Source organism: Cataglyphis hispanica, chromosome 19 (assembly GCF_021464435.1).
Source record: "Cataglyphis hispanica isolate Lineage 1 chromosome 19, ULB_Chis1_1.0, whole genome shotgun sequence".
In the NCBI taxonomy this organism is placed as follows: Eukaryota; Metazoa; Arthropoda; class Insecta; order Hymenoptera; family Formicidae; genus Cataglyphis; species Cataglyphis hispanica.
In genome coordinates, this window is record NC_065972.1 from 3,334,425 (window position 1) to 3,350,021 (window position 15,597).

The 15,597-nt window shown below is 34.7% G+C and overlaps 4 protein-coding genes and 1 long non-coding RNA gene across 9 annotated transcripts in view; 3 read left to right on the plus strand and 2 right to left on the minus strand.

Moving 5' to 3' along the window:
- Positions 1-3,119, plus strand: part of LOC126856544 (proteasome subunit beta type-7) — a 53,718-nt gene extending 50,599 nt beyond the window's left edge. For 2 of the 3 annotated variants that reach the window (XM_050605132.1, XM_050605133.1), the window contains exons 4-7: positions 734-1,143; positions 1,782-1,961; positions 2,065-2,380; positions 2,715-3,119. In XM_050605132.1, the coding sequence (XP_050461089.1) occupies positions 1,082-1,143; positions 1,782-1,961; positions 2,065-2,380; positions 2,715-2,990 (834 nt within the window). In that variant the 5' untranslated portion in view covers positions 734-1,081 and the 3' untranslated portion in view covers positions 2,991-3,119. The remainder of the gene's footprint in view (positions 1-733; positions 1,144-1,781; positions 1,962-2,064; positions 2,381-2,714) is intronic. The other variant, XM_050605131.1, reaches the window with a different exon arrangement.
- Positions 3,120-3,269: 150 nt separating this feature from the next.
- LOC126856537 (villin-1) lies at positions 3,270-11,332 on the minus strand. Of its 2 annotated transcripts, XM_050605120.1 has the most exons (10): positions 10,789-11,332; positions 8,531-8,623; positions 8,114-8,230; positions 7,328-7,671; positions 5,811-6,292; positions 5,289-5,572; positions 4,783-4,969; positions 4,259-4,507; positions 3,879-4,175; positions 3,270-3,723 (listed from the first exon to the last, which is right to left on the minus strand). In XM_050605120.1, the coding sequence occupies exons 1-10, from the start codon at positions 10,825-10,827 to the stop codon at positions 3,377-3,379; spliced, it is 2,439 nt and encodes an 812-aa protein (XP_050461077.1). In that variant the 5' UTR covers positions 10,828-11,332; the 3' UTR covers positions 3,270-3,376. The 2 variants fall into 2 exon arrangements, with proteins under 2 accessions (XP_050461077.1, XP_050461076.1); XM_050605119.1 differs by lacking the exon at positions 10,789-11,332 and having other exon boundaries at positions 8,531-9,057.
- On the plus strand, positions 8,148-10,784 carry LOC126856552 (uncharacterized). Its single transcript, XR_007688372.1, has 3 exons — positions 8,148-8,261; positions 8,544-8,684; positions 10,652-10,784. It is a non-coding gene; the product is annotated as an uncharacterized LOC126856552 (long non-coding RNA).
- A 374-nt stretch (positions 11,333-11,706) lies between the features above and the next one.
- LOC126856551 (uncharacterized) lies at positions 11,707-13,015 on the plus strand (the record flags this gene model as incomplete). Its single annotated transcript, XM_050605144.1, has 4 exons — positions 11,707-11,902; positions 11,968-12,068; positions 12,246-12,473; positions 12,680-13,015. Coding segments are annotated over 4 exons (681 nt in total), but the record flags the coding sequence as incomplete, so codon positions are not given.
- A 108-nt stretch (positions 13,016-13,123) lies between these two features.
- LOC126856546 (elongation factor Ts, mitochondrial) lies at positions 13,124-15,210 on the minus strand. 2 transcript variants are annotated; one of them, XM_050605136.1, is made up of 4 exons: positions 15,135-15,210; positions 14,369-14,524; positions 13,722-14,253; positions 13,124-13,625 (listed from the first exon to the last, which is right to left on the minus strand). In XM_050605136.1, the coding sequence occupies exons 2-4, from the start codon at positions 14,522-14,524 to the stop codon at positions 13,402-13,404; spliced, it is 912 nt and encodes a 303-aa protein (XP_050461093.1). In that variant the 5' UTR covers positions 15,135-15,210; the 3' UTR covers positions 13,124-13,401. The 2 variants fall into 2 exon arrangements, with proteins under 2 accessions (XP_050461093.1, XP_050461092.1); XM_050605135.1 differs by lacking the exon at positions 15,135-15,210 and adding an exon at positions 14,719-15,121.
- Between the last annotated feature and the right edge of the window lie 387 nt (positions 15,211-15,597).

Here is a 15,597-nt window from a genome sequence, read left to right on the forward strand (position 1 = left end):
AGTAATGATAATGTTATTAAAAATAATCTCTCATAGTCGACAAAAACCTACATACTCTGGTCCGATAGGATTAGCCCTGCGCAGTGCAAAGGATTTGATCTTCTCCCTCACAACCTGGATACCTCGATCATCAGAAGCATTTAGTTCCAGTATCCTATCCTTGTACATGCTCCCAAACATCTGCCTCGCAGCCGCATGGATAATGCTGGTTTTTCCTGTACCAGGTGGCCCGTAAAACAGCATATTAGGAAAATCTCCGTGCTTCATGGCTTGCCTTATCACATTCACCACTTCTGTCTGCTCCACGATGTCGTCGACATTCCTTGGCCGGCTGTAAACAAAGAAAAAAGATATTTTCATTTTTAGAAAATGAAAAAAAAAAAAAAAAAAAATTGACTTCTATTGTGAAAGTGAAGAGTTGAATCATAATAGTTAGGAAAAAGATATTTTCAGATAAAGTTGTTCATATAATAGTTGTTTATCTTATATGAAAGTCTCGTGAAAAAGGTTAAATCTAGGAATAGTAGGGGATAACTCACTATTTTTCCACCCATGGTGTCAAATCTTTTTTGTCATCCTTAGCGCGAGAAGTCGACGGCTTCTTCACATCTGTTGGGGCGCCTAATTTACCAGTCTTCAGGAAAGCGTGCATTATTTTAATATAACTATGCTCACCCGGGGCTCTTCATACGTTTTCCCGCCTATTCCTCACCATTTGTATTTTACATTTCAGATTTCAGGCCTTTGCAGACTGCGTTCAAAAATCTCATCTGAGTAGAGCAGCGAGTAATATTCGATCAGGACGAAACAAAGATTTTCGAACGCAACCCACAATAATTATGCAAGATTCACAACGTACGATGTCCGGCATCCAATCAAAAACTTTCGATTCTAGATCCCAAAATATTGCTAGTTAAAATCACTAGAAAACATTCTAGTTCTTCTACCGGATGCAGTGTGAATCCTGCATTAGCATGATACCGTGAAATGACATGCAGTTGATAGATTCATATACACGTAGACTCGTGTAAGGTATCTGTGTCATTTTCGGTTGCGATATATATTTGACAGAAAAGTAATCATGACTTCGCTTCTCGCGCCAGAAATTCCATCGCCAGGATTTTCCTTTGATCTCTGCCAAAGGTAAACATTTTTTTACGCTTCATAAATTAAATTATGCCTATTTCTCGTGATAGTTGTCACAGGAGCTAACCTGTAAGTCGATATTGCTGTGTCACACACAGTTCTATCATTTTCATTTTATAATATATAATAAATTTTTATATAATAAAATATATTTATAATTATTTTATTCGCGTAAAAAAAGAAAGAGCAAAATTTTGATGATAGAATTTATATGTAAATATCAAATTAATTTTTTGCTATGTATTACTATGTCATATAATATTATCATTATTTGATTACAGTAATATAAATAATGTTAATTTTTAGAGTTCTAATTAATTTTTAATTAATTAAAGTTTCTAATTAATTTTTTATTAATATTTGTTACATAAAGTAATGAATGATAAATTATTTTATAGTTTTGCATATAAAATAATTTTGCATGTGTGTTGTAAAATATTTTAATAAAATAATATATTTCTAAGGCTAGAATTTTAATGTCGTTTTAGTGTCCACTTTAAAAAGTATTTATTTTTATATGTGTAACATAGTGTTAACATGTTACTATATGTAAGGAATAATATATATTTAATTCATATATTTTTTAATTAATTTAGGAACAATTGCTTCTTTTAATGGTTATGTATTTTATATAGGAACAATATCTTGATAAAAAAAGGCTTTGCTGCTCCAAAAGCAGTCAAGACAGGTACAACTATTGCCGGTATAGTATACAAGGATGGTGTTATTCTTGGTGGTGATACACGAGCTACGGAAGACACCATTGTTGCAGATAAATATAGTTTGAAAATTCACTTTCTTGCTCCCAACATGTAGTGAGTATCTATTGTTACCAGATTTTCTCTATAACCAATTAATGTTATGAATAATATATTTAAATCATTCAAATTTTTTATTAACTGTTCATATTTTTTATAGTTGTTGTGGAGCCGGTACAGCAGCCGACACCGAGATGACCACTGAGATGATAGCTAGCCAATTGGAATTGCATCGCCTGAATACCGGCCGTATTGTGCCTGTATGCACTGCAAACACACTGATTAAGCAAATGCTGTTTCGTTATCAGGGCCATATCGGTGCCGCTCTTATTCTGGGTGGTTTCGATATCGATGGACCGCAGTTGTATTGCATTTATCCACATGGTTCCACTGAGAAGCTGAAGTATACCACTATGGGATCCGGCTCGTTGGCGGCAATGGCGGTCTTCGAAAGCAGATGGAAGCCTGATTTACCGGTAACGAGTACTTCTAATCATATCAAGTAAATTAAATCCAGAATATAATCATGCCATCTTAATTGCTATCTTAAAATTTTAAATTGGGAGAAAACTGGATTAGCGAATTAGAGTCTAAAATATTTATTTTTAATATAATTTTATTTTATATATAAGCGATAATTTTTATAATAAATGATTAAATCTAGTGTGATTCATATTAAATATTTATATATAACTATAAATTTTTTTGTGTACATTCTCCTTCTCTTCTATATTAAATAGTACATTAAAATTATTTTTTATTAAAAATATTTTTGTTGAATTAAAAAAAAATCATTGTTAACATTTATAGGAGGAGGAAGCGAAGCAATTAGTGGCGGATGCGATTCGCGCAGGCGTGTTCAACGATCTAGCATCGGGATCCAACGTGGATCTCTGCGTCATTCGCAAGACTGGCGTTGACTACCTGCGACCATATGATACTGCCAGCGTGAAAGGTCAACGGCAAATCAGTTATCGTTACAAGCCTGGCACTACCGCGGTACTTACCAAAACAGTACAACCGATCATCGTGGAAGAGGAGGCAGTGCGCACGATTCAACACGAGGCGATGGATACATCTTCATGAAACTTTTAATTAATTCAGCTCTACATAAATTTAAATTATAGTGAACTTTTTCCAAACAGTAAGTGTTGATTACAAAATCTAATCTTTAAATATTTGTAATAAAAATATTGCCTGATGTGCACAAGTAAAGCATGTTATTTTTTAATGTTGGCTCTTAAGACAGAAAAAAAAATACTTGAATTTTTTTCTTAAATGGGCTGATGTATGTCTCGCGATACCAGCAGGTTAATAAAATATATGTCATCTATACAAAGTTATACAAGTTATAAAGTAACACAAAATAATTCGTCAAAATTGCCTGCAAATTTGTAGGAAATTTTGTAGGAAAAAGAAAGATTAATATAAATTTAGGATATTTCCTGAGGAGCGAAAACGATTTATAAACTTTAGAAAAGTCCAGCGGCCTGCTTGAGCCGTTGTCTCTTCCAGGCTGGTAATTTCTCGAATTCCGCGGGTTCCATCTTGAAAATTGCGATGAAATTATCATAGGTCAAATGCATCTCTTTGCGCCTGACATCGACACCAGTTGGCAGGTTTTCGGGCTCACTCTTCAGTGTCGCCGGTGGATACTTGATATAATTATCGAAGTCCGTGGTGGCCTTAGCCATCGGTGTTCTCGTCGATTGATCTCTGTCCTCTAGTAGGGCGCAGAAAACTTCAAATGGTTTGTAATCTCTTAGCAGATTGTGGTTCCAGTTTTCGAACAGCCCGATAAAGGTGGCTGGTTCTAAACCTGAAGAGCGATAAATAAAGTAACAATTTTACTTTATTTATTTATAATTGAATGATTTAATGAAGATTTTAAGAAAGAGTGGTTAAAAGAAGATAACTAAAGAGAAAAAAAGCGATATATCTTTTTTAAATTTTTTTAGATCATTCGAGATTTACCTTGTTTGATTATCGAGATGGTCGTATTGCGATTTCGACCTGCGGGATGTGTATAAAGATATATAGTAGCGTCTTCGACACATTCTTGCAATGTCTTTGGAATAGAGAATTTGCCTATCCACACCCAGATCACGTTACCGGCATCCAGCAACCAGATGGCTTCTGGTATCAGAGAGTTTTGTCGGAATCCGAGAACTTGCTCGCCTACGAAAAGGCCATTTTCGGTGCGACATTGAAAGAGATGTTTATCCAATTCCTCACCGACTTCCTCAGTTTCCATGCCGTAAGTGCCTCTTCCTGAAGAAAACAAATGAAATATTTTGAATAATTTTAGAAACATACGAGAGTTACTTCTTTATCTATCTCTTTTCATAATTTACCTCCAAGCTCGAGCCAGAAATCGTCATCCTCCTTACCCTCAGCGATGAGGGGTGCATTTCTAGGCGCGAGGCGTCGCGATGCCTGTCGAGCGTCACCCGTGCTTTTGCTGCCACACCAAACGATTGGCGTGCCGGAGAAGAGGATGAATACTGCGCTGGAATCTAAACTACTTGCCCGTAATGGACGTTCCACTGCCTTCGAAGTGTATGACGTCGAACCAAATACTCTAACTAGATATTTCTTTGGTGCTACGAATCAAAAAGCTTCATTGTAGAAAATGGAAAGATACTCTACAAGTTCTATATTTCCCTTTAAGGCAATATATATTTCATATTCATATATAAATTTTGAAATTTGTATTTTTTTTCTTTTTTTTTCTTTTCTTTTTCAAGGATTTCCTATCCATTTAAACGACAGATTTATCCATGTCTTTCATATATATCTTTTTATATCGCTCTTTGTGTATTGTTATTTTTGTAAACTCTTGTTTAAATAATAGTTTAAATCAAATGGGAAACTTTACGTGAATCACGGTGACGACCAGCAAGTATTTTCAGCTTGCCATCGTAGATCTGTAATAGATGAGGTGGTTCTCTGCCTTGAGATGCCTTCATCAATTGCGCGTTTGTCTCTTCGGATAAATGGCAAGCTGCCGTCAACGCTGCATCGCGATCTACTTTGATAGAATGGACACCTTCCCAACAATAAATCTGTGAAGAAAATATTTCATAAGTATCTTCAGGATTTTTTATATATAATTATTGTTTCAATTTTTAGATATCTCTGTCTCTCACATACATAAGATTGGATAAATTAAAAGGACAGTTTCAGTTTCTTTTCTTATCTAGTTTTTTTTTACAGGTTCATAAGATATAGTATAGAGGAAAATTTATAAACGACATTTTTAACAAAAAAATTAATAACATAAGTTAATAATATAAGTTTAATAATAGATATCAATAATTGAATGATATAATTTTTAAAAAGATTAATGAATTTATAAAAGACTTCATATAAATGTCTACGTACAATATTTCGACTTCTTCGTCCTTGTCCGTACTTATATAGCATCACGTAGCAGGCTTCTGCATAATAGATCCCCATGTCGTCCTGTACCTGAACCATGCCCTCCTTCTGTTCGACTCTCCACAAAGTCCGCTCACCAGATCCATCGTCTACTAGTTGGCACTCAGCCGCCATTCTGGGTCTTTCATTCATGTAATCGGATTCGAAACTCGCCGGCAAAGTCAGTGGTCTAGTCTTAGGAAGTTCCCAGCCTCTCAATAACGCTTTCATTTCCGCCGGTTCGTGACCTTGTGTTTCGTTTTACATATTTTATTTTTATTCAATTATTACACGTCATTAATATAATCTTCGACAAAAATTTTTTGCGTTCTATCCAATATCATTAATCTTTACCTTAATATTTATTTTCTTTTAATTAAAATATTGCTGTATATTTGTTCATTCTTAAGAAATTTGTAAATACTTGGAAAATTGTTTTTTTTTTTTTTTTATTTTAAGCTGAAATAAATCTCTTGCATATTCTACCTTCTGTCGCCCTGGCCACTGGCATGCCGTCGCTGTAATTCTTCTTCTTGACGAAACCACGCGCGTTTCTAACAGCTTCCAGTCTCTCCCTGGCGTTGACGTTGCGGCCCACCCAGGCCCAAACTCCTGCCTCGCCTCGATCCACCAGATACACGGAATTGGAAGTTAGATCGCTGCAAAGAATCGGTCCGGACTTCAATTCGGCGACCTTGTACTTGCCCGATTGCTCGCTGCACTTATACAACTTAATGGGACTCGGCGGGTTAATGCGGTGCAGGCGATCAGGCGCCACTACTCTCATCGAGGGATCCAGCACATTGCTAAAGAGCTGCTTATCGTCTTCGGGCAACGTTTGCTCGTAGCCATCTTCGACTACCACTACACGGCCGTTATTATTCTCCTTTCGAGATTCTAAGAGACTAGCAGCATGACGTTTATGCAGTGGATCTGATAGGGATCCTAGCCACAGGAAGATGATACCTCTAAGAAAACCAAATAGAATTTATTATGTTATCTTATTTAATTGTACATTTTTGTGATTATTTAAAGAATTATTTTATAAAATTTTTTATTCTTTAAATTGTCTTGATTAGGAAACGACGAATAGCCATTCAATAGCCCTAAAAGGATCAGATCTGTTACTTCTTGGAAATAACTTGTATACAGTCAACCCTCCTATAACGCGGTGAGTGCGTACCGCGTTGTATGGAAACCGCGCTATAAGAAACTCGGATTTAACCGTACAAACCAGGCTAATTCGTAGCGCGTTCTATGGAAACCGTCTACCGCGTTGTATGGAAACCGCGCTATAAGAAACGCAGAATTAGTACAAATCACATTATTCGTACCGCGTTATATGGAGACCAATAAGGACAAGATAAATTATAAATTATTTTTATTGAATTGAAGAGTTTATATAAAGAAATGATACCAAAACTAAACTGAAAAACTGTTTTCCAACAAAAACAAGAAAGACTTTTGTAAAATTTAATCTTTCAACACTCATCCTCGCTGTCAGATAATATGAGTCGCCTAACTCGTCTTCTTTTAATAGGCAAAATGTCTTCCTCACTTGGCTCATCTTCACATTGGTTTTCGATTGTAGCTTCCGACTGCCTGGACCTACATGAAACTGGCGCCATCTTTTCCCTTATAATTCAAATAGGCCCTAACGAACTAAACATAGGCTAAACATTCTTAGGCTACGCGGAAGGAACTTATGGGATGCTGTTGACGGAAATCGCGCTGTAAGAGTATCGTGTTATAGGAGGGCTTCGAATTTTCAGCTTCGCGTTATATGGAAACTGCGTTCTGAGAGTACCGCGTTATAGGAGGGCTGTCGCATTTTCAGCTCCGCGTTATATGGAAACCGCGTTCTGAGAGTACCGCGTTATAGGAGGGTTGACTGTATATATTTTGTACGCAAAAATCTTTACAGAGATTTCCACACATCTTTTGGTACCAAGTACTTAATGATAATAATAATTATTTTACATATAAAACTTCTAATGACGTACTTTGCATGAATATCCACTAGGATGACATCGCGACAACTAAACTGCTCCCAGCCAACTCTCGTCAGCTCCGTTAAAATCGGCACGGCCACACCGGAGACTCGATGAAGTGTACAAATGGGCGTATCGTCGAAGTGCAAGTTCTCGATGATCAATCGTTGCCGGAAGTAAGCGAGGAAGCGGGGGCTCTCGCGACCTTGCACTTCCCGCATTAGGATCATCGCCGAGGTCTGCGAATCAAGCTCGGCGGCACGAAGTGCCGCGGCGCCGGACACTGTTGAGTCGCAGTTGATACCAATCCAGAAGTGGATGGCACGCACCACCGAGGTATCCTTCAGGTCCTTGATCTGCCAATTATGTCCCAGGATTAGTCTCAAGGATCTTATACTGAATAAATTATCTCGACAAAATTGTTTTCTGAATATTAACTCGTTATTGGGGGGCTAAATATTATTAATGTGTGTGTGTATGTATGTATGTGTATACATACACACACATACAGAGAGGGACAAAGAGAAAGAAATTTAAATAAATTTTATAAAATTTACAGAATTAAATAAAATATTGTTTCCAAATTTTTAATATAATTTTCAAATACCGAATTATTATTTTTTAATTAAATTACCAAGCATTAATTTTTTTTTCTTACAATAAATTTAATAGGAACAATCTGGAAGAGTTAAATTCAAGGAAGAAAATTGCTTCAGAACAATCGAAAACAGATTTCATATATGAGGCAATGTTTGCGGTTTCTTTTGTGACGATGCAACACAATGGAAGTAAAAGTACCGGCATGCTTGGGTAAGGAAGAGCGCCGTCCTTCGCTGATACAGCATAGACGATATATGCCGATTCGGAGAGAAAAAGCCCCATGTTGCTGCTGGTTACAGCTGTTGCGCGCAGACCCTGTCCGACAGATATGTATTATAAGTGCGAGGTATCACATAAAAATAATATACTTGAAATGATTAAAAATAAAATTAATTATAACAAAAGAAAAAAAAAGTATATTTTAATAACAAATTTTATAATTATTATAAAACTGTTAAAATTACAATTTTATTTATCTTTTTTAGTCTAGATTATATTTTTTATATTTTATTTATATGTATATAGATATTTAGATACTATATACACACACTGTGAAATTTTTCGTTTTAGAAAATAAATATTAAATAATTATCTTTGTTGATAATAGATACTCACTTCGATCTTCCAGATGCGAAAAATGCTACTGTTCTTCGGGATGTTTCTGAAGACTTCGCCGCCGGAATCATCACTGCAGTAGCTCCTGTCATCCTGCGAGATGATATTCAAATCTTCAGGATAAAGCACGCTCATCATTTTTATCGTTAACAAGGTCAATTTTTTCAAAGATTTCACTCTGTTCAAAACTTTTCTAACTCACACTTTATTTCTCATGTAAAAATCGATATTACCTCATGAAAATAACAATAAATCGACTTTTATTTAATAATCTTATCAAAAATAAAGTCAGACTACTAGACTACTCGAACGAGTTCTCGAAACTGCAAGAGAAATGCCAGAAAACTGGAAACTGAAAACGGGAATTTTTTAGGATCGAGCGTCGAACGCACGCAATGAAGTAATTAACGATAACTAATTCCGGCACGATAACATTGTCGGCATATTTTTTTGCGGACGAGTTAACAGGCAAACGAGGTAAGAGTTTTGCAACGGAGAAACTACGGTCGCTCACTTTGCGAGCGGACTGAAAACTGAGTTACCAGAGCTCCCGAGGATTTCTAACTCACAGGTGCATATGAGTGCGTGTCCGACGCACTTGTGCACGTGCGTACAGAAAATTGTTTCATATCTTAGGTACATTTAATATAATTTAGTTCAGGTATTTCCGTATGATTTTTTTTATAATCTATTTTAATATATGTACATTAATTATAATTACTTTCAATTATAATAATTATTTTTTTATTACTTTAATTATTTATATAGTTAATTATTAAGTTATTTAATAATTAAAACACAGTGAAATAGTTTATTTATTTCTCAACTTTTTTGTTTATAAACAAAATTTTATTATATATAGAAACTGTACATTCAAGTGGTATAGAAATCTAAAGTAAATATGTAAAAGCGATTTCAAAGTATATAATTATTGGACTTTCTTGCAATGTTTGTAGATAAATTAAACAAGGACAAATTTTTGAAAATTTTTTTTTAATTGCTAGTTACTATTATTTTTTATTTGAAGTGTGTGATAATAATTATATAATTGACGATTTCTAAATTATAATTCTGCCTAAATAAGAAACTATGTCGGTTGCTATTGTCTCGAGTTGATTGACCTGTAACCACATCAGATCCCGGTAAGATGGGGCCCATTACGTCGTAGCATTGTGCCGGTTTTGTTCTTCGCTTTATGTGTGTAACATGTGTGTGCGTACTTGTGTGCGCGCGCGTCTCATTTATACATTCATACTTTACACATTTTTACGCACGTACGCACGCACACGCACGGCTTAAGCATCATCCGCGACGATTACCGTCACTGCGAGACAGGAAGTCGCAACTGCCACCCGCATACACATTTTTGCGCTAGAATTGCGTCAAAATGTGAAAACTAGCTGTCAGTTGTGACCGAAAAAAGTTGCGAATCTTCATAAGAAGCATGAATTTTTTTGAATTTTGATTTGTTTTTTAAAACGGATATCTGAATATATTTAAATATAAGTATATTCAAAAATATCTAAAAGATTGAATTTAAATTAATTAAATTTAATTCTCCAAAAAATAACAATCAAAATTTATATCGAAAATTTGCTTTATATTTTATATTAGTAAATATATCTTGTTATTTTTTAAATTACTTTACTGATTTTTATACAATTTAGTCTACAGTTAATTAATTATCTTTAATATTTTATTTTTAATCTCATTAACATTATTCATATATTTTTGTTCTTTCTTTATCTAATTAATTTTCATCAATTCTCGTTTTTTTTTTAATCGATTTTTTTTTAGCCTCTCTCGACCATCTTTTTTTAGCCTCTTTGATAATGAGATATTTAATTCTGAATCTAGTTTCCTAGTTAAGTGATTATGCGAGCATTAAACAGAGCGAAAATATATGGGAAGAAAAGAAAGAATTATCTTTAATTAAAACATAAAATGGAAAGAAATAAAATAAAAAAAGAAACATTCCTTAATTAAGTCTTCCAAAAAAGCGAAATTAAAAACACTTGCCAAAAATAGAAAAATTTTTAAAAAGTTAAGAACAGTAATATGTATTTCCTCCATAAATGTACCCTTCAAAATTTTTCTAACATCCTTGTATAATATTTACAGGTGGTAGAAATTTTCAACGTAAGGGCGAGATTTATCCTTCTTCATCGGAAAACTTTCCAAAGGCTTCCAAAGGCCACTCACGTTTCTCTCATGAATCTTTTATTATCATCAAACTTCGTACTTGGATAATCACTCACCCGCCTCGGAAAATCCATTGTTCTGGCTATCGCGGACATTAGCGATCGGGGTCCATTTAAACGCCGCCACTACCTCGCGGGGGACACGCGCGAAGGAGCAAGGATATACTCTTCGTTTCTTCGTGTATATGATGTGTGTACGACGGCTAACTGTATATGCGAACAACTGATACTTCTTCCCGGCTGAAAAGGAGACCGTACCGGTGCTGTCCGGAAATGGGCCCCGGAACTCCGGCCGGCCAGCCGTGACCGGCAACAGCATCGGGGCCCGCTGATCTCACCTGAGCACGCAACGCGCACGCACACCTGTTCTCGAGCCTCCGCTGCCTTTCCAACGTTACTTCGCCACGGATAGATAGAGCAGAAGCGGTTATTACACGTCCTAGAACATGTAATGAGCCCCTCGCTCGCGTGTTTCGTTCCGCTCGTTCCGTTGTGTGTTAAATACGTTTTTTTTTTTGTAAAAATGGGAAATATTAAAGAGATTAATTCCAGATAAGAGGAAATCGTATTATCGTGCAAATTAAAATTTTGAATATGAAATTAATATGTTGATTATAAATACAAAATTAGAGCAAAATCGAGATTACTGAAGATGGAATAATTAAAAAAAAATAAAATTAGAGTGTATATTTATTAAAACTATTTTTCAGATAGGTACAATATTGTCTTTATATACATCTGTATATTTTCATTTAATTTATATTTCAATTAAAACATATACATACAATATTAACAGCGAAGTGTTAAATAAAGTAAGAATTCCTCTTTTTTTTTGTAAAAGAAGAAAAGAAAAAAATTACATAAACATTAAAAAAAAAATTTTTAATAAAAGAAGAATTCTTTTTCCATATAACTACATTCGATATTAGTTAAAGGATTTTTTAAATTGAACATCGAGTTTATTATAGGCATTAATGCACTTCGATCCGATTTTTCGAAACAAACTGCGCTCGCCGCACATTTTTTCATGACAGGAGACGGCGACGGAGGGATGAGGGCTTCATCGACAAATGTCAAAGAGGTGTCTCCGTCTTACCACCTTTCGTCGACGCGGAGAGCCTTCGATGGATTGGCAAAACGAGGAGTCAGATCAATCGAGCGGTATATCGAGGTAGAAAGATGCTTCTTGCGAAAACCCTCTTTATAACATACAATGTGCACTTTCTTTCTAAATAGTGGAGAATCTGAAATGGGATGAGAATGATCATCCTGAGAACAGGACGAAGAATGCTGCCGTCGTTGCTCTGGATCGCAATGTTTGCTCTCAAGGAGTTCAGGTAAAATCACGAAAAAAGAAATTATGATCGAAATAAATTTCCGAAAATACAGTTACAAATTATAAATATTTCGCATAAATAAGTTTTTAATCGATTGATATAAAATGCATAAATATAAAAAAATTGAGATTATAAAACAATCGTGCGTTTTTATAAATAGATTTATTTCTCTTTTAGGTTGAAATTGGAACTTGTAAGAGCATTAAAAACTTTACGTCTGCTTTGAAAAATCTCGAGCTTGAGACGATTGACAGGGATTCTCCAGAACGACTACTTAGAACGAGTGACGCGCAAACGGATTACTTTAACGATTCCGAGCAAGAAGACACCGTCCCGGTTTTCAAGACGAGGGAAATATCAACTTTTCAATTGGTAATCCAGGGAATGGAAATTTTAAATTTCCAGGTACAGGAATATCCTGATTCATGATTAACTGATTGTTTAAGAGAGTGATCAATTAATAATTTTTTTCGGAAATTAATTTTCTTAATCGGAAAATTAAATAAGAAGTCATTTTAAACAATTGTCAGGAATATTCAATTTTACAATATGTAGATTTATATGCAATTTTATCATGTATAAAAAAATCATACGAGAAAGAATTTATGCAGGGAACGAGGCATTCGCCCGCGGAGATTGCGCCTTACTGGAAGAAAGATTCTCGAATGTGGTTGTGGAAATCAGTGAGGCTTGCGAGAAGAATAAGAAAAACCAAAGTGAAGGCTGTTGCTCCTGCAAGCACTTTGTATCGTGAAAATCTTTCGTAGTGAATTTTTTTATTATAATGTACATATGAATTTTCAGATCCAGTTTGTTTTTTTATACGAATATGTTTTTATATTTGAATATTTTTATGCAAATAATTTTGGTAACGCGCCAATTAATAAAATAATATAAAATATTAAAAAAAATATTGGTACAAATATTAAAGAGGATTAATGTAATAATTTAAACTACAATATTTAAACTGTAATAAAATTCGGAAATTATATTTTAAAAGTTATTTTAATATAAAGTAAAAGAGTGAGATATAATTATAATAATATTAATTTAGATTTTTTTACTAAGGTATTATCGATTTTATTATACATGATATATTGTACACAGTAATATGATTTAACATTTTTCTATTCTTTTCTTTTGAGCACTTGTTATCTGCGACATAGTTATACAAGCTGCTCCTCATAGCAATCCTTTTTCGATTCTTTTTCAATTTTATAAAAAAAATAATAACTATCATCATCATGAATTATTGAAAAATTATTAATAATGGAAAATGTGACATATAATTGAAATAACGCATGATGACTCTTCATAGATATTAAAATTGATTTCAGCCGCAAGTCTGAATGCTCTCTATTGTCGGCTCTTCGTCAAGATTTTCACCAACTTCGAAGCGCGCAAAATCGATGATTTCAGTTTCTGTTTCCATTAGCAATTGCTGTACGGAAACAGAGGGATCAAGTAGGAATTCCTGATAGATCATGCAGGGTTCCTCGTCCATATTATTATGTGGCTCATCCACTTGTGGATTCCCAATCTTCTGTGGATCCATACCTATAATAATAATAAGGAGAAACAATTATAAGAATATTTTTTCCTCTTCCTTCTTTTCAATTTTTTGATTACTTTTGCCATAAAAAAAAAACTTACCAATGATATGCTGACAGAGTTGCATGCCCAGTATATTATCCCTATTCTTGCATTTGACAGCGATAAGGGCACCATACCTACCAAAGGAAACAGGTATGGGATTCATGGGTGTTGGATGCGTGCAGCCAAACAGCATCACGTTCGGTGATTGAACACTGACGGCCAGAGCGCGTCTCAATTTAATGTTCTCGCCCACATCACCAATGGTTAGAGCGGAATGATCGCCTAAGCTCTTGCCATCCATGGCTGACAAGACTTTAAGATTATCCGTATGAAATACAGTTCGCTGTACTTCGTTCTGAATTTCTTGAGACTTTGCATGATTTAGTACAGCGGCGATTACTGTTTCTGCGAGACCGTGAAATTTCTTATTTTGTGCCACAAAATCAGTCTCGCAATTAATCTCTGCCAATGCAGCATATTGTCCATCGATGGTCACTGTGATAAGACCTTGACTGGTATTGCGACCTTGCAGTTTGGCCGCCTGCGTCCAGCCGTGCTGTTGCGCCTGTTCTTTTAGCCATTTCTCAGCCTGGAGCAAGAAGGGACTAACAGATTCCATCATTTAGTCAATTAAAGCCATTTTGTACATGTTTAAATGACTCTATATTTTTATCTATATCTTTATCTATATTTGTATCTTTTACCTTCTCTAAATTATTCTCATGTAATTGCAAAGCTTTCTTACAATTCTCCAAGGTATAACCAGTCTTTTTGCGCAGCTTTTGTAGTGGGGATTTTTTTGTTGCTTGCCAGAGCAAACTGTTTGTGTGAATCAAGCGGAATATCCGTGCTGGAATCATCTAAAATATATTAACAACATTAATTATACAGGTATATTTAAAGAAGTAAAAATTTATTAACTTGTGCAACTACAATTTTGAATCTACAATTATTATTTGACAATTATAGAGCATAAAGAAAAAAATGACATGTCATGGATATAATTTAAATTTAATTTTTAGTAAAATATGCATTGTAAAAATTGCAAAATTACATGGGTCATCTAATTTCTGGACAAAACTATAATCAGAATGCAGATGATTTCTTCATCTAACATATAACCTAAAAATCGCATGCGTGATGCAAGATTGCTTTCTGTTACAGAGAAAGAAAAAGGGCGAGAGACGTCGAAGCGAAATGATTTTCTCGTTAATTAGGACATTCATGGGATTCATTAATTATACCGCATCGATCAATCACGTTGCCTAGAAACTGCAATCGAGGATGCAGTTTGCGATTAACGCAGATTCTGGAACGCGATTGACAAGCGAAGACACGTGTCGCGTAAACGTCAAGTTGACTTGGAAATTAATCTCGCGAGATGCAAATATACGAATAATTCGCGATAGATCGCGCTCGGTTTTCAATTTTAAATATACATCACAACAATTTAGTGATGCAAAAACTCACCGTGCATGAAGGTTAAAACCGTGAGCTCTACAGTACCAAAGTGAGCCTCTCCTATATCACTTGTGCTCTGTGTCTATAGAAAATCGAGAATTAGAAAGAGACACATATATCTTTGGTTGGATCTCTGTCTCCTTTTTATATCCTATCATCTGAACTAAAAACATTTCTCATCGAATATTTAGCGATAAAAATGATGCAGCTTCCGAGAAATGTTTCGGTTTTATATATGAATTTAAACAATAAAATCAGAAATGGTTGTCAATTATTAATTATTAATTATTTTCTAATTATTAATTTTTTTTTCTATTTGTAAAATATATATGAAATCAATGTTTTTAACACTATAATATTAAATAGTATCAACCAATCAGCGAATCCCTGACAAAGATAACGATCCACCCAGTATATATCCATCCTTTTCTACGAATTGGGTCATTCCTTCACTCTTGAAGACTCACTCCAG